This window comes from Cololabis saira, chromosome 15, assembly GCF_033807715.1.
Source record: "Cololabis saira isolate AMF1-May2022 chromosome 15, fColSai1.1, whole genome shotgun sequence".
In the NCBI taxonomy this organism is placed as follows: domain Eukaryota; kingdom Metazoa; phylum Chordata; class Actinopteri; order Beloniformes; family Belonidae; genus Cololabis; species Cololabis saira.
Window position 1 is genome coordinate 23,701,643 of NC_084601.1, and position 27,666 is coordinate 23,729,308.

Here is a 27,666-nt window from a genome sequence, read left to right on the forward strand (position 1 = left end):
TTTTCTAAAAATCTGCCACACCAGAAACCTCCTGGAACGTCTAGTTTAGAAACAGGAGATTGTGGTGTGTGGTTTTAGACTTCCCTCAGGGTTTTACGTTTGGGGAAGTACGCCGTCACCAGAACCAACGGACACAACTATAATAGCTTCTCGTCATGTGACTTCAAGAGCTGAGCTCTGATGGATAATCTGTCTGTTCAGACTCGTCCTGGACAGGTGGGGTTTGGGTTCCAACTGAATCTGTGGGAAACCTGAGACCTGGTGGATGTGGCTCTGCACACGGGCAGTGACCTCGGAGGTGGGATCAGCTGACCTCTGGTCATAAGAACGCCTGAAACCTTCACTTCCTGCTGTGACACAAAATCAATCAGGAGGATTTGAGACTTGATGAACATCAGGGAAAAACGATGCGCTCTAGAGTTCTGACTGAGAAAACGCTCAGAGGAATATTCTTAAACAAATCTTCCATGTTCCTGCAGTTGCAACTTCCAAACAGACGGTTTAATGAACAGAAAACAGGTAGAGTCGGTGGAGGAGCAGCGGGTTGGAGCCTCGGTGAGTGTAGCTGCCGTAGAGGAGGGAGGGGGCGGAGTCAGGGCAGGGGGGGAGTCAGGGCAGAAAGGCGTGTCCGACCGCGGCTCTCCGCGGGTCTCCAGGGCGACGGCGGCAGGTCCCCCTTCGTGTGTGATGTCCGACAGCGTCCCGGTTACAAGAAGTCCAGTTCCAGAGCCTGATGGAGGGACACCAGGTCGCCGTGGGCCGAGATTCTCCAGAAGGGCATGTTGTGCTGCAGAGAAACCAGAACTCCAGATCAGACCAGCAACACCGACGGCAGCTCAGACTGATGTCAGAGGTAAAGATGGGAATTGATAGGTTTTTTACAATTCCATTTTAGATTCTGCTTACCGATTAGGTTCTTTAACAATTCCCTTATCGCTTCACATTTTGAAAAAAAAGGACAACAATGAGGCAAATGGCGCTAATATGATAGGGAGTGTTCACTAGTTCATTAGTGACCTGCAGTATTATTAGCCAAGAACATGCTAACGTTGCTGCTGCTGCTGGAAAACACAACATTCTTGATCATTATTGCTGCTGTGTGCGCAAATATTTTTGCATGTTGGTAGTATTTCCTCCCTTTGATGAAATATCTACTTAGCAAGTATTGCAACCTGTTGTCGTCTTTTTTTACTGAAATGTAACCAGACTTTTGTACGTCTGTATCGCTTGGGCGCCATGTCTACTATCGACTGCTGGCTTATGCACGTTACGCAGCATGCGTGATGACGTCATTCATGTTCACTGGAATCAAAAAGGGAATCATTTGAAAAATATGCAAACGATTCCAAGGAATTGAAACACTGGGAACCGGTTCTGAACAGGAACGGTTCTCGATTCACATCCCTAGTCAGACGCATGAAAAAGCACTAAACGTTGCAGCTCCAGAGAGGCTGCAAAGGTCTCCATAGTTACATTTCAGGGGCCAGACGGCCGCACAGGGGAGTTTTCAGGTAAAATCAGGTATAAATATGACGTGCTGTCCTCTGATAACCCAACGCTCTCGCCGGGCCGAGGCTCTACGGCTGGTTCTGAGATGGTCTCTAGGGGTTCTGGTAGAAACCACTGACGCTTTTTTCTTCTGACACATTCAATAGTCCACAGTTTAAACTGTTGATGTGAATTGTTAGTCCTTAAAAAATACGAAGTAACGTTAAAGTAACTTTTAAAGTAAAGTTTTCTTGGAAAAGGGGCAGAAGCACTCGCTGATGCCACATGTATCTGTTCTTTCTACAGCCATGAAAGCAGAATAAAGTCAGGCGGTCTGAGCGTCAGAGGGGTAACCTTAATGCATTTTATATTTTTTATAGCGCCAGATCCCAACAAAGGTCGTTTAAGGTGAGATTCCCCATCGAACAGCTGTGTGTTCTGTCCTCCACCAACTAAACTAAACAGTCTTCTGTTCTCTTCATCCCATGTACACGACGGTTCCTCAGTTCCCCTCAAGAGCGTCCTCCAGGAGCCAGGAGGAACACTGACGCCGCTACAGCTACGCCTGGAGCGTCTGGAACACTGTGGTTGTTTTGGCAGAGCAACTTTACGCCTGGAGCGCTGCGGTTGCCAGTGCTGAGCAGGTAAACCGTTATCTCTACACATAAACTGGTCCCAAGCATCTTTCTGCAGCGGCTGAAGCGTTTTGGTCTCCTGAGCTCCTTCGTTTCACGCAGACGAGCTTTTAGGACCAAACCCGGCACTTTTGTTGCAGAACAGTAACGGGTCTTTCAGACAGAACAGGCTGCACCAGGAACCCATTTTAAAGATTCAAGCCCAAAGTGGTCAGCTTGCTCAAAGTTTCTTCCCTCCTAAAGAGGAGTTTTTCTTTCCAATGTTTGGCTTAAGGTTTTTCTCCCACTAGGGGAGTTTTTACCTGCCATTGTTTATGTAATAATTGTTCGGGGGTCATGTTCTGGTCTCTGGAAAGATCCTAGAGACAACTTCTGTTGTAATAGATGCTATATAAATAAAACTGAATTGAATTGAATGATGTTGTGCATCCAGGCTGGACCTGGGAACGGGTTCCTTTGTGCTTTATCTAAAAAGCCGTCACACCAAAGACGGGGAAGAAGAGACGGCTTCACCTGTTTGGCTGCAAACTCCTCGTCCCGACCGTCGCCGATCACCACGTACGTGACCTTCTTCCCAAAGCGAGAGATGATTCTCTCGAAGCAGCTCTCCTTTCCTGCGTGGAGGGAGAACAAGAGAAGGATGATCACTCCGGAGCCTCAGGGAGCTCGGGGGTGGAGGAGTGGAGCTCGAGGCCCTCGGCCGTCTTTTGTACCTATTTTGGTGGCGCTGTAGATGTTCTCGATGGGGAAGACGTTTCCGAGGCCATACAGCAGAACTTTGGCCAGAGCTGGAACCAGCTGAGTGGTGGTGACCAACACGTTCATGCACTTCCCCCTGTAGGAACAAACACAGCCAGGAGGGCTGATCAGGACCCGCTGCAACACCACAGAACACCAACTACAACGTTCAAGGGACCAAATCACGCCGGTTTCCTGCTCCATCTGTCTCTTCTTTGTCTACTGGGAACCGTAGGTGCCACTTGTTTGGTCCAGGGCTTAAAGTAATAAAAAATCCTGAGCCTTAACTTTTTACCTGGGAGCGGGGGCACATGCACTCAGCAATTTGGCAAGCAACAAAAATGACATCATTTGAATATTATTTTCCTTTCCACTATGGATGCTTTTGATATCAAGTTTCTCATCTTTTCATAAAAAAAAAAAAAAAAAAAAAAAAGCAGTCAAACTCTGCACGCCGAGAAAAAAAATAGGTAGAAAAATAGTAAAAAATAGTAGGTGACTTTTTTCTGTTTTCAAAGCAGATATAGCATTGGGCGTCAGCTGCTGTTGGGGCAGATGTGAGCAGACTCCGGATGTGTCAGCCACGTCTGTGCTCCAGGTGAGAGCATCGTTCACCGTGTGTTTGGTGTGAGATGGAGGGCAAAGCGCCATCAGGGGTTCCCACCTGGACTGGATGAGCAGCAGAGACTTGAGCGCTGTGCTGAGCCAGCCGTCTGTGACGTTCTCGATCTCAGACTGGAGCCTGAGGAGCAGCTCCCTCTTCATGGGACTGAGCAGACCTGAGGACGACAACGTGGACTTGCATTAAACCCCTTCACCGGGGAAGAGTGTCAATACCAGTACAAACCACTGGAACGTCCTGCAGCTCACTGGTTATATTTCCCCTCTTAAAACACAACATCAGAAAAAGAAAGATGGGACAATGTGGAAAATACTAAAGTATTCTTACATTTACTTCGACTTTCACTTCTTGTAGATTGCATGAACCAGATATATTAACGTCTTCTTTTCTTTTGTTAATAACATCTATCCCTTTGTTTTCATTTAAGATGTGTAAAACATTCCATAAAAATTGGGACAGTAAAGCTTTAACCATTTTGTAATGTTCTTCTTATGACGCCGCAAGAACGTCCTGACATCAAGGACAGCAACTGATGGGTCTAAGGTGTTACGTTTGAATAGTTTGGGCTCTCTGTGTCCAGCTCAGGGCTGCAGACGGTCCAGTCAGGACCCGTATCCTCCCCCTTCCTCAGGAAAGTCTCTGGAATGTGCACAGAATGTGGTTTGACATGGTCTTGTGGGACATGTCTAGATAAGTTGCGGTCTTGAACGCAGCTTAGGAACAACCTCGGATGACAGTTCAGAGCACAATATGCCCATTTTTCCCGAAACAGATCAGAAAGTGTTTTGGTTTTTGTGTTTTGACCTACTTTTGTCATACATGGTTCTAGGGCTGCAATGATTCCTCGAGTATCTCGAGTAATTCCATTACAAAAAATGGTCAAGGAATTTCCCCTGCATCGAAGCCTTGTTTAAATAAAAAATAAATGTAATCTCCACGCTTCGCACGGATTCTTTTTTAATGAGACAACGTGCTAACACGCATGTGTCCCTTATAAAGTGGAAGAAGACGGCGTCACACTTTTAGTAACGTGTGAACAGTTTAGCTGCACAGACGCCGGCCGGGACTGACAACAGTGACAGCAACAAGGAGAAAACGCAGTAAAGAGAAAGTAACAAGAGGAAGAGACAGAAGATGTCGAAGCTGTGGGATTATTTTAAATTATAAATGAAGGTCCTGGTCCACATGGTGGAAGACTCATGTTCAGAGTCCCGGTTCACAGCCACCTATTGCTGTTTAAACGTGTTGGTTCTGAATGTGAAGTTCCACAACTTAAAAGCAGTGTTTAAGAATATTTTTTATTTTTGATACTTAGAAAAAATACGTTTTTTTTAAAAAATGTTTCAGGAAATGTTAAGTTTAAAATAATTGTATTTATTTCTATTGGAAAATGTAACAAACAGTTTACCAATTTGCATAATATGTAAATAAATGTCAATTATTCTCGTAAAAGAAACAAATAGTTTGTTTGTATTAAGTGATCCGTCTTGTTTTCTATTGTATATTTATAATTGGGGTTTAATAAAGCAAAAGTAAGTTTTATTTGATTACTCAATGGAATATTTCATAGAATAATCGAATAATAATCGACATCAGTCACCTTTTTGAAATATCAGCATTATTCTTTTCTGTCACCTTCTTATTAGCATGAATTATTCCATGTCAACGTTTTAATTATTTTTTTGCCAGCCTGAATTGCAAAAGTTTTGGATATTAACCAATGAAAATGAGAAGAGATTAAATATCTTGGGTTCATGCTGTTTGTGTCTCCTAAACGTGGAGACGGTGAAGCTCTTCATGAGACAAACTCACCCCCCACGTTTCCTTTGTAGCTGTTGTAGATCTCTTTTAAGCGGCGGTAGCGGAAGGCCAGCTTGCGCATCCACTCCACGCCTCCCTGGACTCCTGTGGAGGTTCCCGACGCTCCGCCACCGCTGGCGCCGTTGAAGCCATCGGCTAAGAAGTTGTAGTTACTGGGATGGACCAGAGAAGGACGTGTGATTAATTCAGATGACACAGAAAACTTCTGGAAATGAAGACAAGCAGATGTTACAAAGCTCAGAGGTGGGAGGGCACTTAAGAATAAAGTTGAAATTTCGTGAATAAAGTTGAAATACAATTTCTTGAATAAAGTGGAAATGTCTCCTCTGGCCCATCAAATCCAGTTAGGAGAGCGATTGACAGCTATGCAGCAGCAGCCGTAACTAACTAACTAACTTACATCCTTAAGTTTGTGGTGTTGAACATGTTACTGGACATTCTTCTGTAATTGCCACAGAATAATTTATTGTATTTAGTTAATTTCTACAGAAGAATATTTATTTTCAAAACAAATAATTTTTTTCTGGGGACCACCTGGCACACCATCGAGGAGGCCAAGGCTGGGGGCCTCTTAAGACCTCACTGTTGACCTCACTTGTATTTTTTTGTTCAAAGATATAAATGATGCTAATCGACCTGTTTGTTCTCCTTTTTTTCAAATGAGAAATCGATAAGAGAATCGATAAAGAATCGAATCGTTAAACAGAATCGAAAATGGAATCGGAAAAATCTTATCAATTCCCCATCTCTAATCGTAAAGTCAATTCTCAACATTTCAACTTTATTCACGAAATTTTGACTTTTTTTCCTCAACATTTCAACTTTTTTCTCGAAATTGTACTTCAACATTAATCTTGACATTTTGACTTTTTTCTCGAAGTGCATAATGAAAAAAAAATCTTCCGCCTCTAAAATATTTTTATTTTTCTCCTGCCTGGCCCTCATACTCTTCCGTACACGGACGTGTGGAGGAAGAACCTGTGGTTAATCTGGGGCCTATTTGTCATCAAATGGTGGTAGTTTGAGTCCATTTTCAGTCCGAATCATGTTGCATTTAAGATCACCATGGAAAGAACTTGCAGCTGATCGGCAGCTTCTCTGATGAATGCCTTATTTTACAGACACTTTAGTGACTGATTGTTGGACCAGAGACAGCAGTGGCTGTCCACCTGATCTGGTTCATGAGTGTCTTCTGTGTCGGTGCTGCAGCTGAACACACCTCAGGTCCTGCCCGGTGTCGTCAGACGCCACATCCTCCACGTGGACTTGATCACAGTCCTTAAAAAGAAACAAACAAACAAACAGACGACTGTTGTTTCCCATTTTAGTGGTATTTTAACATAATGTGATTACAAATCAGACATTTGCTTCAGCACTGGTGTCCAGCGACTGAAAGACTCTTTCAGAGGTTTGAGGACATCGAGTCTTAAAGTTAGGGCAGCTTCTTAAACCTTCTGACAGATATCATCCTTCTAAAACAAAACTGATCATCACTTCAAATATATTTTTTAATGATTTGATCAAATCTACTTACTTTCTATAACTTTTGAGAACTGAGGAAGCAGAAGAATGTTGTTTTTTTTCCCGTTCTTAATACATGTTGTATGTACTGTATATATGGAGCTTGTAAGAAAAATAATGTCCTCCTGGGATTATTTAAATACTTATTATTTTGATTGATTGTCTTTATTTTTCATGGGAATATTCCTGTCAGAAGGAACTAGATATGCCTTAATATATTTCATTAATGACATGCCTAGTATCTATTCAATGACTGCAGATGACACCATACCTTTGAAAGCAGAAACTAAGGAGATGCTTTTTTTTATTCAATGAGGTCCTCAGCTGCTGGATTGCTGTTTTTTGTTTCTTTAACTTTTGCTACAGACTGTGGGAGCGTGTGCTCTGCCAATAGAAGGAATGCGCATGACGTCACAGATGCGACTTCACAGCGGGTTACGCCCACTCAGTGGCAGAAAGACTGAGTGGCAGCGTAAACTTTCAGTTTGAGCAACTGGAAAACATCTAAAATGGGAAAGAGCTGTTGTTCGATCGACTGTACTCGACTGTAGATTTAGCAAGAAATCAGAGTTATCGTTTTACAGACTGACGAAAAATAAGCTTAAGAGAGACAAATGGGTCGCTGCAATTTGCAGAAACAACTGGATTCCAGGCACCGAAACGTGGATTTGCGGTTCCCATTTTGTATCAGGTAATGTTGGATTTTTGGGTAGCTAACGTTAAACGGTCAAATCATAAAGTTCGGTGTCCTCATCACTTTAATTTCTACAACAAATCCTGCCTTGAAGTAGGACCAGGCGTCAAGACTTTTGAATGCCTTCAAGCTTTGCTTCGTGTATTTCCCCAGCGTAGAAATTAAGTACATATAAATATCAGGAAACTGGATTTGTGGCCAAATATTAATGTCCATGGACCACTGGTTCTTGGGGTAACTGTACGTGTCACTGTCAAGTCCAACTGCCTTTAATTTAAGCCGATAATCGGCTGTTATCCCGTCTTCTCCACTAGTTGCAGCCATTTCTGCTGATGTTTTACCACTCAGTGCGAATAAGGGGGCGTGGTGCAGTGGGAAACTGACGTCAATGCAGACTCTCTATTTGCAGCCGAGTTGGAATATTCAACTCCAGCAGAGAGAATTCCAAACTTCAATGTACATCCAACTGGTCCAGAAGATGAACATCAGTTTCCTCCAGGTCTCACTCAGAACATGAAAGCATCATCTAACAGGACGAGGATGGCTTTACCTCCAGGTCGTTGAAGAAGAGGTGTGTGTCCGCCAGCTCAAAGATCAGCTCCTCCATCTGCAGACCCAGGTTCAGCACAGTCGCCGGGTCCTGAACAAACACCAAAGGGAACATTCAGACCCTCAGGACTGCGAGTTACATGTAACCTGTCTGCTGCTGTGTAGAAACTGACCTTGCCAAACTTCTGTGCATAGGAGCCTGTGAGCAGAGAGTGGAAGATGATGATGGTCTCATCCAGGTCCCACAGAAAAATGCGCTAAAACCAGGTGGGAAGAGTTGATAAGTGGGACGACCAGCACAGTTTACTCAACAACCGTCTCCGGGGCAGCTACCTCCAGGTCGTTGTTGTCCGCCGGCGGGGAGCTGTCCAACTTCTTGGCCTTCCCTTTAGCTTTTCCCACCGAGTTCCTGCGTCCGAGCTCGTCCTGGTCTCTGGCTCCAGCAGGGGGCGCCACAGCAGGTGGGAGGGCTGCTCCTGCTGGGAGGGTCTCCGGTGGGGACGCATCTAACAGGAGACAGTGAGGAACATTAATCAGGCTCAAACCATGTCTGCTTCACCTTGAACAGCCTCTCTGATCAGAGCAGCTACATAAATCATGCAGTCGTGATTTGCTGATGTTTTGATGGCTCTACTTTTGCTCAAGCAAAATGTCCATACGCTCGTCCAACGTCACAACCTATATTCCCGTCCAGAGAGGTTCTCAAAAGAGCTGCAACAGGGTGTCTACAGGTTTGACCAGTTAAATTTAAGACTTTTTAATACCATTTTCAAACAAAATTTAAGACACACACTTAGAACCCGATGTAACAGTGTATCAATGTGAATGCACAAACACTTGAAACGTAACCTCACTTATGTTACTTGAAGCACTTGACACAATACTCTCACTCACACAATACTCTCACTAACAATACAATACTCTTAGTTGTCTAATGTATAAAACCCTACATGGCCTGGCACCACCTTGCCTCCAGGAATTTTTTAAATACCGACAGTCGCGGGTCACTCGAGCAGTGTCCAATAGAGTCGTAGAGGTTCCGTTCAGAAAAACTGCTTTTAGCCATAACGCACTATCCATAAAGGGTAGTGCGTTATGGAACTCTATACCTGTACACATAAGGGAATGCCCCTTTTTAACAACTTTTAAAAACCAGATAAAAATGTGGCTCAGAGGTCAACAAATGTGTACACACACCTAATGTGTGTTTGGGCCTCCTCCTACCTACTAACTTTTTTTTATCATTCTCATTTTACTAATTGTACTTGTCTTTACTAATTGTACTTGTCTTTGTTTCTGTTTTCTTTTTCTTATTGCATTTTTTATCTTCTCTGCTTTTAACACCTTACCTGCCTATATTGGACTACAGATGGAAACTAGCCTTGTGCTACAATCTGGCACATTTACATATGTAAAAAAAAACATGTTCATCAATGTGCATTGTCCTGAGAAATAAATAAATAAATAAATAAATAAATAAATAAATACTCCCCTTCTCCATTAGCAGTGGCGGTGTAAAAGACGTTGATTTGAGGCTGGCCTTGGCGGGCTGTAGCATAAGCTACGTGTTTTCCGCTCTGCGTATGAGACTCCAGCGCTTTAATCCCCACTGTGCCCAACTTAAATCATTTACAGCGAACCACACAGCCTTGCTGTCATCTTTGGGCATATTAGCTTTAAAGCCACAACGAGAAACTGGAATTTTCCAGCCATTTTTCACTAAATTTACATTTACCCATATTTGCTTGCCTTGTCTCGAGACTACGCTGACTAAGAAATCAAGCGCTGAGGTCGAGGTTGCCAGATCTGGCTGACAGGTTCCAGCCCAAACACGATGTAAAACCTGCCCAAATTCTGAAAAACCTGCCCAAATCTTACAGTCTCTATGTTAAAATCCTAAATTATGAAATGCATAATAGATTTCAAGTCATAAGCAAATGAAGCCTCACAACACCACTAAATAGCCAAAAAAGTTCAGGCTCCAAACAAAGACTACAATTAAATGGAGTAGATTAAAGCAAATAAAATATCAGTGAGTTTATTGTGAAAGTTTCTACTTTTCTCTGCCATAATGGAAACTTTTTTGTTAATAATTTCTCCTACATATTTTGTAAAAACCAGGAAAAGCAGCAAATTTGATCAACCCGACAGTCCTATATTTTTCAGCTCAATTGGGCGGAAACCTGCTTAACCTGGCAACGCTGACTCAAGCGTTGTCAAGCAAGCGCGTGTCTAATAACTAGTAAACGGATTTGTTTCTCTTCAAAACGATTAAATAAACTGTTCCATTTCAGATTCTAAGAAAACGTTTTAATAATAACTAGATAAATTCCTTTGGATTGAGATTTAAAATAAATTAAAACATTTTAAAAGGCCTTATTTTAGGAAAATGGAATTTAAGACCTTTTAAGGACCAGCGGCCGCTTTGTGCAAGTCTTCTGGCACATGTCTGGAAACTTTCCAGATACGTTCCATCAAGTTTAGCTGGAGAATTCTGGGAACTTCCCATGAAAATAAAAGAGAAAACTGCAACGAACAGGGATTTACGGGAACATCCCACTAATGTGAAGCCACAAACAGATGTGTAGTTAACTGAACATCCTGGAACCATTCATATAACTTCAAACAGAAGGCCAGTTGAATCGGGTTAGAACCTACGCCGTCGTCTGATAACAGGACACTCACAAACATGGCTGCAGCTGGTTATCGCCACGGCAACGAGCCTCCACTCTGACAGCTAAGTTTAACTGATTGGCTGGCTGCTACTCTTCTGAACTCAATAAATAAGACATGAGACAGTCAGCTGCAAAAAAAAAGCCCAGCTGACCGTCTTTGATATTCCAGCTGCTCGCTGAAACCAGGATGAAGCCGACTCACTGCTGATGTGGCATCAACGCCGTCACGCGTGAAATAGAAGCAACTAGGCCTGTGTTGAAAAAAATTGATTTTCCGATTCTAAATCGATTCTCATTAATTCCTAAAAATCAATTTGTATGTCTAAAGATCGTTTTTTTTTTTTATCATTACATTACAACTTTTGTTCATGCCCCAAAAAAGGAATGTTTTGTTGGACACAAGAATAACTGGTGCCATGTTTTTGCCTTTAAATATGTTTAAAGGTATGAAAACATTAAAGTTTTCAGTTATAATTGAATAAACTGTCTATATTTCATTACTTTATATACTGTCGTAGGGTTACATTTGCATAAAATACTAAAAACCAAATTCTCAAAAATTAAAAACCGAAATTGACCGAAAATGGAAAAAATTAAAACGGAATGTGGGAAAAACTAAAACTGATTTCATACGGCCCTATCTCTGTTTGCTGCCTTGGATCTGTTTGATAATTCTGACCCACACAATGTTTCTGAAAACAGTTATATCAGCATTCTGGGAGATGATTGGTCCTTACAGCATCATTAGCTGCTAATACTTGCTGTTGAATCTTAACATAATACTAGTATTAAAATGTTGCATAACTACAGTCATATAATTCCTGCAACAGCTCGAAAATCTGTTTTAATAACACTAACCCAAATCAATATCGGAATCGAATTGAATAAAATCTTGATAATCAATTCTGAATCTTAAGAATCAGAATCGAATCTTGACATTTGAATCGATCCCCAGTCCTAGAAGCAACGTGCTAAAACTCTGGAAGGTACGAGAGCTAAGCCGTCCGTTAACTTCCTCAGCTTGGTTCTCCTTCCTGAAGCGTTCCTACCGTGTTAATCAGACAGAAGCAGCAGCAGCCAGGTGACACACACAAACCCTGCTCTAGGAAACACTACAAGTAGGAGAAGAACCTCTGGGGGGAAGTCCCGCGGAGGCAGCGTCCTCCGACTTCACCGCCGAATATCCGGTCAGACCCACGCCGGCGCTGTGCTCGTCGTTGCTGGGCAACCCGGTCGGCACGTAGCTGGGAGGAAGAGAGTAGTACTGGGAGAACTGGTTCTGGCCCAGAGGGTTGTAGCTGCTGAACTCCTGCAGGAGGAGAAGACACCACAGATGATGGACATTTAGACATCATTCAACACAGCTGTTCTAAAGGAAATCTGAAGAGACTCAGTAAACCCCAAAGATCCGATAAATCCCTCCTTCAGTAGTTTCTGATCAGTTTTGGAATGAGCTGGTTAAAGGACTGACACGAGCTGGACTGAAACATGGTGGTGGGAGATTCTGAGAGCTGTGAATGTCTAAAAACCTTCATGACCTGAAGCAACGTTGGAAAGAACGAACGAACCAGAATTCACCTAGGACCCAGAGACTTTGAGCACACTTAAAGCAAACTATTAACATAGAAGAATTCAAATTGTTAGTAAAGAAACATCTCTTGAATAGATACATATAACACTTAATTAATTAATATTAAATAAATAAATAATGTGGATAGTATATTGGTATGTGTGTGTGTGTATATACATACATACATGTATACATGTATATATATATATATATATATATATATATATATATATATATATATATATATATATATATATATATATATATATATATATATAAAAATAAATGAATATTTATTAAAAATGGTTATTAGTGCAAACTATGATAACCATACATTATTTGAATTATTTGTTGATGTTAAAAAAATGTATGAATATGTATTGTTTTTATTTATATCTAAATGTTAAACGGAATTACTTTCTATCTTTTCTTTTTCCTTTCTTTTTTTATATGCTACTGTAATGTACTGTGTATTATGTGTCAGACCCCAAATAAAAACTATAAACTATAAACTCTGATAAATGCTCCAGGTTGATACTGGAAACTTTAAATCATTGCTGCTGATCGTGAATCTACAAGCTGTTGAATCTTGGGGGTAGTCAGTATTAATATTTGATCTTTTCCTTCAGTGAAACTGTGAACTCCAGTCAGCGTATTTCAGGGCTATTCAACTAGATTCGGCCGGGGGCCACATCTGCAAAAGGACTGTATGGAGAGGGCCGCACAATTTGAAAATGTGGGGGTTTTCAAAATGTATTTTGCACTCAAAGACAAAGACTTAATATATAGACGTAAATATAATACATTTGTATTATACATTTGAATATATCTAGTTTACATATTAATTATGTATTAATTGTCTCCAGATTTAGTAATTGTGAATGTTAAATATAATATTCAGATAAAGAAATATTATTTTGAATGCAAGTTCATTTTGAAACCATGCATTGTGCAAACTTAATGAAGTTGATATTGACCTACTTTTAATAAAACACGCCATAATGACAAAGCACCACTTTCCACCAAGATTTCCTTATATGAATATTATATTAACCATTGGGCACAAGCATTTCAGTCCGTAGTAGCCAGTTTGATGTTATAAATAAGCAACCAAAATATTAACCATAAGCTCCTTTATTAATGACACATCTGTGCATTATATCAGCAAAACAAAACAATCACATGAAATTAGAGGAGGCTTAGAAGTTCCATCTGAAATGCAAAGTCCTCACTTATTCAAATGAAAAAAATGTCAGGCCAATCCTAGAAGCCTAATGATGTCAATAAGTCCTCTATACAACGGAGGTTAATAATAATGTGACAAACATTAACACTGTGCAACACTGGCAAAAAATCTGAAGTAAAAAACATCTCCAACAGAGATTAACATATACAAACACTATGCATCGTTAACCAACTAAAAATAGGCTACCAAGCTTCTTAAACTTAAATGCGATATGCATTCCCTGCACACATTACAAATAAAAATCGCACCTTGTGTGAACGCATTCCTGGCATGTCTGTCTGCCTGTGTGTCTGCCTGTATCTCAAGGCTGCTCGTCAGCCAGCGGTGTGCAGCGGGCCAACAAAATTACGCGCAGTTTTACGCGCAGTTTTTGAGAGAGTTGGCACTCTCTCAAAAACAATTTAAATAAAAAGAAAACAGCTCGAGCTCGGAACTGAAGTACAGTAGTCCAAACTAATGTGTGCCATATTGTCCAATGTCCATCACTCATTTACAAAAAAATAAAAAACAAAAATAGATTTACCTGACATGACATTCAATGCGAGAAGTTGCATTTGCGAGACATTGCCAGCTTGTTGAAAACCGGACGGTGGGAGGTCAAAGCAAGCTGCATGCAGCTGTTCGCTGTTTGATTGCGTCATCACACGCCGTTATTAACTGTTCGGTTTTTTCCCCACTTATTCCACCGAACACCGAAAGTATTTTTTTTTGCTATTTTCGGCCGAACATTCGATGCATCACTATTATTAAAAAAAAAAATATATATATATATTTTTTTTTTCAACAAACAACCCCTTTTTTTAAATATGACCAGGGGCCACATAAAAGCTCCTGGCGGGCCGCATGTGGCCCGCGGGCCGCCAATTGAATATCCCTGGCGTATTTGAACGATGTTTCACACATGCTCTGGATGCTGCAGGTGAACTGCCCTCCTCACCTGGTGGCTGGTCACCGTGGAGGCGGTGGTAACGGCTGTGGCTGATGGGATGTTGGAATATACGCTGGATGTCGTGAAGCTCGAGCCTGCGGACAAAAAAAGACGTCTTTAATGTTTGGCTTTGCCTTCAAAACCTGGCTGTTTTAGTTGGCTTTTTTTAAGTGTGTGCAGACAGTGTGATCTGGTGCGACAGCGTGACGCTGCAGCTTGCCTTGGCTGGGATATGAGTAGTGCAGCTGGCCTGGCTGGGTGGAGGTGTATGCGGTGCTGAAGCTGAGAAACCCAGGCTGGCCACCAGAGGGCGCCTGAGGCAGCCCTGTCTCAGTTTTAATGCCTGGCCACATAGCACCTAAGATAAGAGAGCAGTGGAGGTAGAAAATCAAAGCAGCAGCGACAGAGATGGGTCACGGAGGACGGGGCCAGGTGAACGTCCTCCGGTCAGGATTCAAGCAGAGCCAAAGAACAGAAGCAAAGTAAGATATGACGCCGAGGTTTTAGTGAGCGGGAAGTATCAGAGTGTGGGGGAGTGTGGAGGAGCAGGGGGCACCAACCGAAGGGGGGGAGGCCGTAGGTCTGTCCCGTCTGGGGGAAGGATGAGTAGACGGTGGACTGGGCCAGAGGAGGGAAGGTCGCCGAGCTGCTGTACGACGTCACGGCGGTGCTGAAAGAGAGGACGGGAATGAGAACCAGGACCTGCATCACCGGCAACTCACACACAAGTAGGGCTGGGGATCAATTCAAATGTCAAGAATCTATTCGATTCTGATTCTTAAGATTCAGAATCGATTATCAAGATTTGATTCAATCTGATTAGATTCCAATATTGATTTGGGTTAGTGTTATTAAAACTGTTTTTTGAGCTGTTGCATGAATGATATGACTGTGTAGTTATGCAACATATGGATACTAGTATTATATTGAGATTCAACAGCAAGTATTGGCAGCTAATGATGCTGTAAGGACCAAACACCTCCGAGAATGCTGATATAACTGCTTTCAGAAACATTGTGTGGCAGAATTACCAAACAGACCCAGGGCAGCAAACAGAGGAACTATGAAATCGGTTTTATTCTTTCCCAGATTCAGTTTTTACTTTTTCCATTTTCAGGTTTTTAATTTCTGAGAATTTGGTTTTTAGCATTTTATTCAAATGTAATACACTACAAAGACAACATATTTAATGTTCAAACCGATAAACTTAATTGTAAAAATATGATTTTTCTCCTGCCTGGCCCTAATACTCTTCAGTAGAATTCTATATATCAAAAGGATGATGCGTTTTTCCACTTCTAAACTGAACTTTTCCTTGTACATGAAACCTCTGATTTGTTTACCCACAACCTCCGCAGATTCATGTAGCGCGAGCGTCAGAGCCCACTCATGGTGTTTTATTTTGAAAATCCACTGGCTTCTTCATGCCATTCTCCTGTCTGACTTCCTGTCATTCTGATCTGCAGTGTACAAATGGCAGCGGCCCGGCAGCGGCCCGGCAGCGGCCCGGCAGCGGCCCGGCAGCGGCCCGGCAGCGGCCCGGCAGCGGCCCGGCAGCGGCCCGGCAGCGGCCCGGCAGCGGCCCGGCAGCGGCCCGGCAGCGGCCCGGCAGCGGCCCGGCAGCGGCCCGGCAGCGGCCCGGCAGCGGCCCGGCAGCGGCCCGGCAGCGGCCCGGCAGCGGCCCGGCACCAAAATAAACGCAATGTGTATTTTTAGCAGGGACGAGCAGATGGCTTCTGGGATGCTGCCACCTGCTCAACTGATTCAAAGCTCAGATGTCAAATTAATCACCGAGGAGCTAAAGTGACGACGGATGGTTAAACATGACAGACGCAAGCTCTTTTTGGTTGGCTGAACACCAGGCCCATCGCTGCGTTCTGGACCATCTCGAGAGATTTAATCATGCTGGAAGACCCACGAGAAGATCGCCACCAAGAGCTGAGTAGCATGTTGATGTAGGTACGACCTGAGTTTTCTTTCTTTTCTTTCATGCAGATGCTACACGGCCAGAGAAGAGTAAGTGGTCATGGATCAGGACACCCAGGTTTCTCTCAACCTTGGTAGGACAGAGGGATGAAGAGGTGATCTAATCATTGATACTGGTTGTCTGGGACTAGCAACAACTCAGTCTCTGAGAAGTTTATCCGAAGGCGCTGATCCTCCATACATGTGGAGATCGGCTGTGACTGGTCGAGTCATCAGGTGAATGGCTTGGTGCTTTTCTCCGAGGACTTTGGTGTTTACATCAAAGTCTGATGCCAGAATGTGAACCACATCTCAACTTAAAGAAAACAGCACCTTTACTCAACTTCTACACTCAAACCCTCTCTCACTCGCCCCCCCAGACAGAACAAGTGTGAAGTTTCTGGGATCTCAACTTAACCTTAAAACTGCAGCTGGATTCGTGTCTTCGGTTAGTCTTACCCTGGATTCACACTGAAAGTGCCACAGACATCATAGGAATCCGGTTGCCATTCATTTTCTATGAAAGTGTGCTGCGAGAGGCCACGGAGGCGTCCAGAGCGTCAATTTGAAATTGAACAATCTCAACTTAATGCAAACGAGCAGCGGCGACGCCGAGACAGCGTCCAATCACAGACCGGGATTCCCAAAGCGAGAAGCCTCAATGCAGATTGTACTTTCATGTACACACAAACGTACAGTCATTCACATGCACACATGAGCAGAGCTGTGCACTAACAAACTTATTTTAACAGGAATTAATATATTTCATCCAGCAAACTGACATTTTTGCTGATTTGACTGCTGTTTTTACCTGAACTGCTCATGTGAAACACGTAACTGATGGTTGAGGAGCTGGATGGTCCGAACGATTTTATTTGCTACATCGATCCAACGCAAAATAATTAAAAACCTTGCTTATTAATCACAAAACACAGTTTAAACAATAAGACCAAATCTGCTCCGACCCGGTGTGTCAGTGTTAACCGCAGACAGACTGCAGCTTCACTGGGACCAACGACTCTGATGGTTGATGTTGATCCAGGACCGACCTCGTTAAGGAGCAATAAACTCACTCTTATCTATGCGGAAATGACGCTGAAATATAAATAAGGCTTCCCAAAGTGGGATCCATGGTGAAATAGGAAACTGAAGATGTGCAGCTATATGTAGCTATATCTAGACTATATGCACTTTGTTCACTCCAGTAAAGCGCAGCTTGAAAGCTCCGCCCACTGCAGTGGTCGACAGACTTTGGTAAGCAGTCCGATGCAGGCGTTCCGAGCCTCCACAGGCAATTTTTGACAGTTTCAGTGTAAATCTAGCATTAAATGTGACAGATTAGTGAAAGATGCTCACCTGTTTCCTTGATAAACCTGCTGGGCGTAGTCAGACGTGGCTGTTGATTCCGTGGCTGTAAAAGAGAAGAACTTCAGTTCTTTCAAATCTGCTGGACTGAGGCCCCGTTTACACGGGGCAAAAACTGAGGCGTTTTCATGCGTTTTGGCCGTTCGTTTACACGTAAACGCAGCTCAAAGCCCCTAAAAACGATCATTTCTGAAAACTCCGGCTAAAGTGGAGATTTTAAAAAACTCAGTTTTCACGTTTGCGTCTAAACAGAGAAATCAGAGGAAAACGGAGATTTACGTCACATTATGCAACAGAAACGTCACCAGCAGCGTCATGTGTGCGACCTGTGTTTACAATTTGTTTGGCCACCGTCAATATTTTCTTTTATTTTACCTGTTTTAAATTCTCTCAGACTCTCGTTCCGTCTTGGAAGTAAAGCCTGAATTATGGTCCCGCGTTAAATCGACGCAGAGCCTACGGCGTAGGGTACGCGGCGATGCGCGCCGTAGGGTGTGCGTCGCCGCGTAACCTACGCCGTAGGCTCTGCGTTGGTGTAACGCGGGACCATAAATCAGCCTTAACTGGAAGTTACACGTGTCATTTGTTGATGTTTTTTCCAGGATTCTGATTGGCTGGCACAACGTTAACAGCGTTTTCATGCGAGTCCGTGTAAACTAGGATATTTTTGAAAACGGAGAGGGGAAAATATCAGTTTTTGTAAATACCCGGCTACGTGTAAACGTGGCCTAAGGCAGAAGAGAAGGTGTGTGTGGGTACCTGCGTGTGCATACGAGTTGACGGCCTCCTCGCACGTTTGGTTTGCTGCTCCGTCTGCCTTCGCCTGCTCCTGCTCACCTGCATCCAGCTGGACGGTGGACAGGGCCGAGTAAGAGCCGCCCTGCTCCGACGGCGTTAAACCCGCAGCTGGATTCCTGTCTTCACCCAGCGTACTGCAAGAGCAGCAAAATTAGTCAGGACAGAAGAACTAGCAGCACTGAGCCGGCGGCGTCAGCTGGGAAGGCAGTAGAAGGACATGAACGTCACGAACAAACCTTTTCTCCTTCTCTGGTCCAGCATTCGTCTCAATCTTGACCTTCTTTGCCTAAACACACAAAAACACACGTTATCAAAAGCGTTCACACTTTCTCTGCTGCTTCACAATTATGAGGATCTTATTTCTCTACACGATTAAGAGATTCTAACCAAATTACAAAAAACAGATGATCAAACGTGACAGAAATAAGTTTTGAACTGAAGTTTTTGAGATTTTCTAACACAGATTTGCTTCATCGTAGTGGGAATGCTGCTGCCGGCCGTTCCTGGTCTTACTGCTGCAAAGAGTGCAGATGTATCTACAGAGCACCGTCGAGGTCGCCATGGTAACCGCCAACATTCCATCTGACTCCGACTGAAAATCCACTAAAACTTTGTGTCAAACTGTCACTATTTAGAGAGAAACTACATTAAATGATGTTGTAATTGTGGGCACTACAAGAGTTTCCTGGAAACATCCATATTACATTTGTGTTTCTGCAAAAAACGATTAATGGAGGAGATTAAGACAGCACAAGTTTTGGACTTCCATTCAATCCTGCTCTGATTTCGTCCCGGTCTCTACGAAGCAGCTGAGAAACTCTTTTGTTGTCGTACGGATTTCCATCATGAGACAGAGAACACATTTCCCTCTGTTTTGATGAAAAACGGAGGCATGCTGAGAAAAAACATCTGGCTTAAAGGAAAACTTTCATGTTCCGCCAGCTGCTGAGTGTCAGTCACTCCGGCTGGTTTTGGATGATACAGTGGATCTGGTGGGGTCATAATCACGCAGCACTCCCACCAAATTACATCGACTGGCTTTCAGGGCACAAATACCACAGTACTTTTACAGTAGTGTACATCAAGAGTTTACCGTGAAAATCTTGACATCCTGCACAACTATTTTATTCTCCTAATTTTGCTGATCTATGCTATGTCTCTAATTACTGGCTTGTTTTGCTAATAAAAACCATGTAATTGAATTTAAAGCTGTTCATTTTGCCTTATCGCTTTACAAAAAAAAAAAAAAAAAGTAATCGTTTTCAAACAAAAGTGAAACTGCATTTCTACGGAAGAGTATTAGGGCCATGCAGGAGAAAAAATATTTGAGAGGGGAAGATTTTTTTTATTGTGCACTTCGAGGAAAAAAGTCTAAATGTTGAGAAAAAAAGTCTAAATGTTGAGAATAATGTTGAAATACAATTTCGAGAAAAAAGTCGACATTTCGAGACTAAAGTCGAAATACATTTTGACTTTTTTCTCGAAATTTAGACTTTTTTCTCAACATTTTGACTTTTTTCCTCGAAGTGCATAATGAAAAAAAAATCTTCCTCCTCTAAAGTATTATTTTTATTTTTCTCCTGCCTGGCCCTAATACTCTTCCGTAGCATTTCAGATGTGAGACGTTACTGCTACTCAAAAAAAAGAAAGGATTGACTTGATGGACCACATGGAACTGCTGCAGGACCTTCAGGCACCAAAAGCTGTCAGATGTCAGATCAGTGCTTATTTAGCGCGGTTGTGCTCCGTGTGGACTCACCGGCAGCTCGGGCAGCTCCTGCGGGTCGTCCATCTCTGCAGCAGAGCGACCCGACATGTCTCCACGCTCAGCCTACGCTCTGCACCAGGACGGCCTGTCGGAACCCTGGTTCACACAAACACACAGGGTGAGGATGCACCGAGGGGCCAAGCTTTATGTAGTTTACCGCCAGGTGTCTCCGCCCTCCCTTTGTCCATAAATACTCATCGACAACCCCCCCCCCCGACCCTCCCAGCCTCTATCAGGGGCCGATCAGCAGGGAGCTAATGGGGCGACAAAGGAAGTGGGGCACCGTGGATTCATCTCCTCCACGAGACCTGCAGGTGAGGCACGTGTGCCGGGGCCAGGGACCCCTGCCCCCCCGCCTGCTGTTTACCGCTAGATTAAGGATGCGGGCTGCCTTACATGGGACCTAACTTACACTCAATGAAAACATATTATCCAAAAGCATTGGTCGCGAACAGGTGCAAGCTATTATATCAATAAATGTCTCAGGGAGATAAAATCTAACCTCGGTCTGACCACCGCTCGCTCAGGTGGCTTTTCCCCACAGCTGGAGAGAAGGGACATTTATCTAACTGACATAATGCAGACGCAGAGAGAAAACAGGTCAGACAGCAAACATAAAACCCCAGCGATGAATCAGAGGAGCTCCTGATGGGCCTGTTCTGAAACAGGAACGTGCCACGTGAACCTGCTGGCCCATTGGAAAACGTCACCAAGCTTACGCAAGGTTTATGTAAGTGAACTCAAAAAAGTCTTTGTTGAATCACAACTGGGACGCAGACTATTTAACCTATATAAAACAGTTATGATTAAGAAGTGTGGACCACAACTTTAACACTTGGATGGGGAATTTTAAGACCTAGTTTCGCTGGACCGTTGTGTTGGGGTGAAAAGGGAACAATAGCACGGCAGCACCTGTGTCCAACTGGACTCGGAGCAGTCTCACCAGCACTTATCCATAGCTGACAGCAGTAGCAGTGGTAACACCTTCAAGACGTTTTAAGTGTTTTTATGTATGACATGATCGTCATGCAAGCAGTCTGCTGGCAAATTACTGAAAACTAGTGATGCACCGATTGTTCGGTAACCGAAATTGTTCGGCCGAAAATGGCAAAAAAACACTTTCGGTGTTCGGTGGAATAAGTGGGAAAAAAACGAACAATTAATAATGCCGTTGTAATATAAGGAAATAGACTGGCTGCTCCGTCCCGTAACAGTTGCGCACCACAAACATAAATCGTTGGCCAACCAAAAAGTGACCACATAAGAATTTTGCCTAACATTCACCAGGAGGTGGAACCTCCGTTTTTTATGTTCAATAAATATTTTCTACCTTGTAATTTTGTAAAAGATTTTTTTCTTTGAAAAGCATGCCTAAATCAAATATATTTGATTTATGCAATGGGGAAAAAACTGGCAAAATAAATGAAAAACTGCGAAGAACCATGTTTGGTATTGTTCGGTATTCGGCCAAGTGTTTATTATTATTTTCGGTTTCGGCCACAAATTTTCATTTCGGTGCATCACTACTGAAAACCACTCTCTTTCTGAGGCCTGACATTGGACTCTAGAGAACTCTAGAGACAAATGTCTCCGGGACTGACAGGTGTCCAGGTCCCGGACCATCATCCCTCCACCACTGTACTTGACAGTGGGAATGAGGCGTTATGCAACGGACAATTAGGTCGGCAGAGAGGATAATTGGACCTTCCATCTATCCAGGACCTGTACCTGTCCAGCACCAGGAAACGGGCAGGTAGCATCTCTGCAGACCCCTCACACCCAGGACACAGTCTGTTTGAACTCCTCCCCTCTGGACGGCGCTACAGAGCACTGTACGCTAAAACCTCCAGACTCAGAGACAGTTTCTCCCCCCAAGCTGTTGCTCTGATCAACTCTCATCACTCATAGAGTCTAAGAGTAATCAATCACTATGCAATAATAATAATAATAACCACAATCAGATGCTGTAACATGCACCTTTCAACAATCATGTCTACCTCATACTGCTGCACCTTTCACTTTAAAAAAGGATTGTATATATGTTAATAAGAGCTGTCATTTGTCTATTGCCTATTTACTGTACAGTCAGTGAGTGAAAATACTGAGTCAAATTCCATGTTTTGTTTGACCTGACTTGGGCCAAACAAACATGATTCTGATACTGATTCTGATTATTGCTGAAAGGCTTTCTGGCTCCTCCAACCATGGTTCTGGACATTAAAACCAACCATCTGCCCCGCTAGTCCTGGTTTCTGCTCTAGCATCAGAGGTTAGCATCAACTAAGTCAGCCAAGTTACAACTAACTATGACTAAAATAAGGTGGGCGTGTTCCAGCAGGCTTCCCAGAATATAATTACAATTCATTCTGATTCTGACAGCAGCACCGGAAATACTCAGATTTATATCATTGCATCTTCCAGTGGCACATTACTTTCACCGTCAGAACCCCAAATCTTCTTGCTTCTAAAAGTCAGTACAGCAAGTCATGCAACTCCTTTTCTGGGTCGGCAGGTAGACGAGCAGTGGGGGCCAGTTTTTGGCCTGAGCTAGTTATGTCACATCAGTTCTGTTTTTTAGCAGTATAGTGTTAGTTTATATTGGAAGAATCATTTTGAAAGGTTGGACAAGTGACCAGTGGTACAAATGTTGCTGAGTGGAAAAAATGAACAACCTCATTAAGTATTTACAGGTGAAAGGCAGGTCAGGTAGGTCAGCAGCATCTCCAGCTCAGGAGATGTGTTGTTTGAAAAAAAAGGAACTGGACCTCCCGCTCTTGGAGAGTGGGGTACTTACTATTTCCCACAATGCTTAGTGTTCGTTCAGTAAACATTGAACCAGTGTTATCAGTTTAGCTGAGGCTGCATTAACCTAATTTTAAAATTTGATACGCTTTATTCTCTATTGTTGTAATTCTTAAAATAAAAAAAAAAATCCCCCAGAGTTTAAACGTGCATCACACCCAATATTTGTTGGAATGTAGTAATCAATTTAGGTCAGAATCTGGATGTGATATTTGTCCGTTCTGGTGGACAAAATCAGCAGATTTCATATGAACCTTGTTTTCCTTCCACAGATCTGACTTTCAAGCAGTTTACATTCTTTTGAACTGTTTGAGGTTATTCCAAAACTTTAATGGGAGCCTCATTTCTGTGCAAAATCTCTCTAACGTGCATAAAACCATGTTGAAACAATTACCCCCCCCTCATTGACAACAGTCTGCCCCTGCTGGCCTGACAGAACGCAGGTTAAACACAATACCGCTGTTTAATTATCAAAACAAGAGTCTTCAACAAGGGATGGGCTACATTGACAAAAATGAATGTCCAGTTATTTTGAGGCAGAATGCAGATACGTGATATTAATCACTACTTTATATGTCATCAAGTGAAGAAAAAATCCGAAGTGCTCAGGGAATTGTTCAGAAAAAATCTTGAAGGTGCTCTTTGGTGTTTGGGAAAAAAACAATATCTAGTCAAAAAAGGGAGTCCAAGGCACTCTTCTTGTGGAAAAATATTAAAAAGCCTTTATTGAAACATGGCAAATAAGTTTGCTTATAACTAATAACTTATTTGCCATGTTTCAATAAAGGCTTTTTAATATTTTTCCACAAGAAGAGTGCCTTGGACTCCCTTTTTTGACTACTTTATATGTATATGGCTAAACTAGAAATGTATGTAATGAGCACTTTTATTTAAAAACATGACATCATTGTTGTTATTAAGCTGTGTTCCTTCTTCCTGCTTGCTCAGGACCCCCCCGTCCTGAGCAAGCAGCAAAGAATCATTGAAATGCAATCTGTTAGTTTCTTCAGCAAAGCAATAATTGTTAGTTATTTTGTTGGCTTTGTATTAATTGGACTCCTTTTGGGATGAGTTGAACTGTATTGGTGAAGTGCCTTGAGATGACGTGTTGTGATTTGGTGCTATATAAATAAAGCTGAATTGAATGAGGAGGACAGGCAGGGTTAACGGGAAACAACTAGCAGAGAAAGTTCAGCTGCCCATTTCCATCTTTAGACCTGGAGACCGGAACGCAGACAAGAGCTCTAATGGAAAACCAGCCTGAAAACCATCAGCACACATCCTTCTAAAATAAATCCAACAGTACCAGTACACCACACAGGGCCTCATTGATCGCTTTAAAGGAGTCATAAAATCACGTTTAATGACAGCCTGGAAAATTAGCTGAAGATCTGGAGATTCTGAACTGCAATGGTGTCCCATGATGACAAATACTGCAGAGTGGTGTCTGGGAAGAGGCAGAGCATGATATGTAAAGTACTCTCTAGAGACAAATACTCTGGAACATTACCTTCTTATAGTAGATCAACGTTTTCCACATATTTCCAGACATGTTCCACAGAAGTGAAAACACAAACATCTACAACAATCTTTGAGGGTTTCTTGTGTCCGTCACATTAATTGCTGTGATCAAATTTGTAAACTCGCTTTATTTAAAAGGCAAACAGCTTTTTCTCGTGGTGTTGTTGGATTCATGGGAAATTTGATGAAGACTTTTCTAAATGAGGAACAAGGATCCAGCAGATCCTGGTGAACTTTCTGACAGAAATAACAGCAAAACTCAGCACAGTCAATAAAACACTCCATGTTAAAAGAGAAGACCAACTTCCTCAAATGATAACTACAATGATGTGCATCGCCAGTGAGCTTCAGAGTCGAGAACACAAGTTAGACTGACACGGACTGGACATACAGAGCTTTCAGTAACTATTCAGTCTCAGCCACTGTGTCGAGCAAAGACGCCAAAGAACTTCTTTCATCTTAAAGCCAAGTTACGTAGCAATACCACATCTGACCACATGGACACACAAGACCATTCATCTGTCAGCCAATGAGACTGAAGAAAAAGAAAGGCTGGAACATCATCCACCAATTTCCGAAGCCTCTTTGTAATCGCTCTTCATGTTGGTAAGAACCGGCTCCGCCCAAGCCTTGTTAATCCAAAAATGAAAAAAAAGAAAAAAGGGGTGGATCAAGCAGCCTGAAGTCTGGCTAGAACACGTCCACCTGAACTCAGTTACTGCAGGTCATTGGTTTTGGGCTTGGCTGACTGTTTAGTTTAGTTTTAGTTTAGTTTAGTTTATTTGCACATAAAACAGAACCACTATAAACAGTAGGAGAGGTAGAAGCCAAAAAGGCTTATGAAAATGCCTCCTCTTTATAAAACAAACATAACAATAAACAACAGCAGTAACAGCAGCAGTAGTAGCAGCTGACTTCAAAGCAAAAACACAATATAGAAATGCATACTATAAAACAGAAAAGGACAATTTAGCATGAAATAGAAAAACAATACTGAATTATTGAAAGATAGGAAAAAAGAAGATATAGGATAATTGCATGAAAAGAAGTACAATTTAACAACCCCAGAAGTGTTTCTGATCTTAACTAAAGAATGAATTTTTCAAGGGTTTTTTGAACAAAGCCAGTGAAGATACTGATTTTAGGTAAATTGTTCCATAGGAATGGTCCTCTGTATTTTAAAGTGCGTTGATTGTGTGAAGTCCGCCATAAAGGAAGACTGAAATCATGATAACTTATGATGCAAACTAGCGCCACCGTACATCATTAATTCAGATGCCCAGCCCCTCCTTGAAGGTCAGGTTAAAACCTTCTGATAGTCCAACCTGTCACTGCTGACAGAATTCAAAAGTATTTCAAAGCAGGAGATGGTGTTAGGTATGACTAGACATTACTGTAAACACATCAACCTGCAGCTTTGAATAGTGAGAGGGGGCAAAGAGAGTTTTATTGAGTTTTGGAGATAAATGTGTGAGATATCTGAGTTTTAGTGTCATAAATAAGATGCCAGCAGCCCACGACAGCATTTGAATGTGAAGCTCTGCAACTGAGAAGAACTGCTCCAGATACAACACCAGATAGGAAACACCTGGACATTTATTATACAAACAGGCAGATAAGTGACCACTAAAGGCTCAAGACTGACTTTTTTTATAGGTTAAATAGATCAAAGTTTAAATTGTTAATGTGAAATTGTTTGTTCATGTCATTCCAGTTATGTTCCTGTTATGAGTGGGAAAAAAATATCCAAATATGTTTTTTCCTCTTTAAAAAGTTAAAGCAGTAAAAAAACTGACACTTATTAAAAAAGTTATTTTGGAAAAAGGGGCAGAAGCACTCACTGATGCCACTTTTTTAAATTTAATTCTACAGCCATAAAATAAAAATAAACTCAAGCGGTCTGAACATAATTATAATCATAAGAGGGTTAACTGAATTAAATTTTACTTTTATATAGTGCCAGATCACAACCAAAGTAATTTTATGTTGTACTGCCGATAGAACAGCTCTGTATTTTGTACTTTGATTCGACAAACTAAACAGTCTTATGTTCTCTTTAACTTACTTACACGACTGTATGTCATGTTGACGATTCTCCTCTACAATCCTTCAAACCCTTTCAGATTGAACCAAAACTAGTCCCAGGGGTCTCCACTTAACAGAACAACAAGACATGTTATTTTTAAAAGGAAGAATTATAATACTCTGTTATAACAGAAATCAAGGCGGTCCTAAGCAGCACCATTACAGCTCACCATTGGCTGTGCTGGCTGTCAATCAAAAGTCAAGGGCATTAATACCTACATTTCTGGTTTCATAAAATTTTACCTGTGGTAGTACCAAAAAACTCAACCCCTGTACAGTTGTCTTGGAGGTAAAATTTGTAGAAGTTATGTTTCATCTTACTGATTTTATTTCTCCTTGTAATAACTAAACTATACAGTGTTATCCCAATTTTGTGAAAGACAGAGTTAAACTTTCAAGCCCTTTCAATCACTTAAACTACAATTCAAGCACTTTTCAGGCCTTGAAAACACAACATTGAAATTCAAGCACTTTCAAGGATTTTAAGCCCCCGTAGGAACCCTGGTTAGTCAGAACAGAAACAGACAAACAGAAAAAATGTGCAGGAAGAACCAAAAAACCCATAAGGGCTTGTCGAGTGGTTCTCCTATAATGAAACAAACAATATCTACAGCAGGGCTCCAGACTAACTTTTTTCACTAGGAGCACAGTAGCCCCTAACTGAAAATTTTTAGGGGCACAATCAGAAATTTTAGGAGCGCACATCGTTTATCGACACGCTAACCAAATTTTTACATTTCTACTACATTTCAGTGTATTAGTAATACGTATTTCATAATAGATTAATGAATTCAGGGATTAAAGCAAAAAATATATTTTTGACTGAAAAATTTTTTTCAGGCCAGTTCATATTCCCCCGCCATCTATGCGCTGCA

At 42.1% G+C, this 27,666-nt stretch overlaps 1 protein-coding gene across 3 annotated transcripts in view; it reads right to left on the bottom strand.

Annotated features, from left to right (window-relative positions):
• Window positions 1-279: 279 nt before the first annotated feature.
• Window positions 280-27,666, bottom strand: part of eya3 (EYA transcriptional coactivator and phosphatase 3) — a 30,762-nt gene continuing 3,375 nt past the window's right edge. Inside the window, exons 2-18 of one of the 3 annotated variants that reach the window (XM_061741124.1) lie at window positions 20,375-20,479; window positions 18,852-18,901; window positions 18,577-18,749; window positions 17,809-17,863; window positions 15,048-15,157; window positions 14,708-14,845; window positions 14,497-14,582; window positions 11,875-12,052; window positions 8,402-8,574; window positions 8,242-8,325; window positions 8,070-8,159; window positions 6,524-6,582; window positions 5,296-5,456; window positions 3,526-3,640; window positions 2,837-2,958; window positions 2,637-2,737; window positions 280-787 (exon numbers count right to left, since the gene is read on the bottom strand). In XM_061741124.1, the coding sequence (XP_061597108.1) occupies window positions 707-787; window positions 2,637-2,737; window positions 2,837-2,958; window positions 3,526-3,640; window positions 5,296-5,456; window positions 6,524-6,582; window positions 8,070-8,159; window positions 8,242-8,325; window positions 8,402-8,574; window positions 11,875-12,052; window positions 14,497-14,582; window positions 14,708-14,845; window positions 15,048-15,157; window positions 17,809-17,863; window positions 18,577-18,749; window positions 18,852-18,901; window positions 20,375-20,431 (1,833 nt within the window). In that variant the 5' untranslated portion in view covers window positions 20,432-20,479 and the 3' untranslated portion in view covers window positions 280-706. Of the gene's footprint in view, window positions 788-2,636; window positions 2,738-2,836; window positions 2,959-3,525; window positions 3,641-5,295; window positions 5,457-6,523; window positions 6,583-8,069; window positions 8,160-8,241; window positions 8,326-8,401; window positions 8,575-11,874; window positions 12,053-14,496; window positions 14,583-14,707; window positions 14,846-15,047; window positions 15,158-17,808; window positions 17,905-18,545; window positions 18,750-18,851; window positions 18,902-20,374; window positions 20,480-27,666 lie in introns of all 3 variants that reach the window. The other 2 variants (XM_061741123.1, XM_061741125.1) reach the window with 2 other exon arrangements.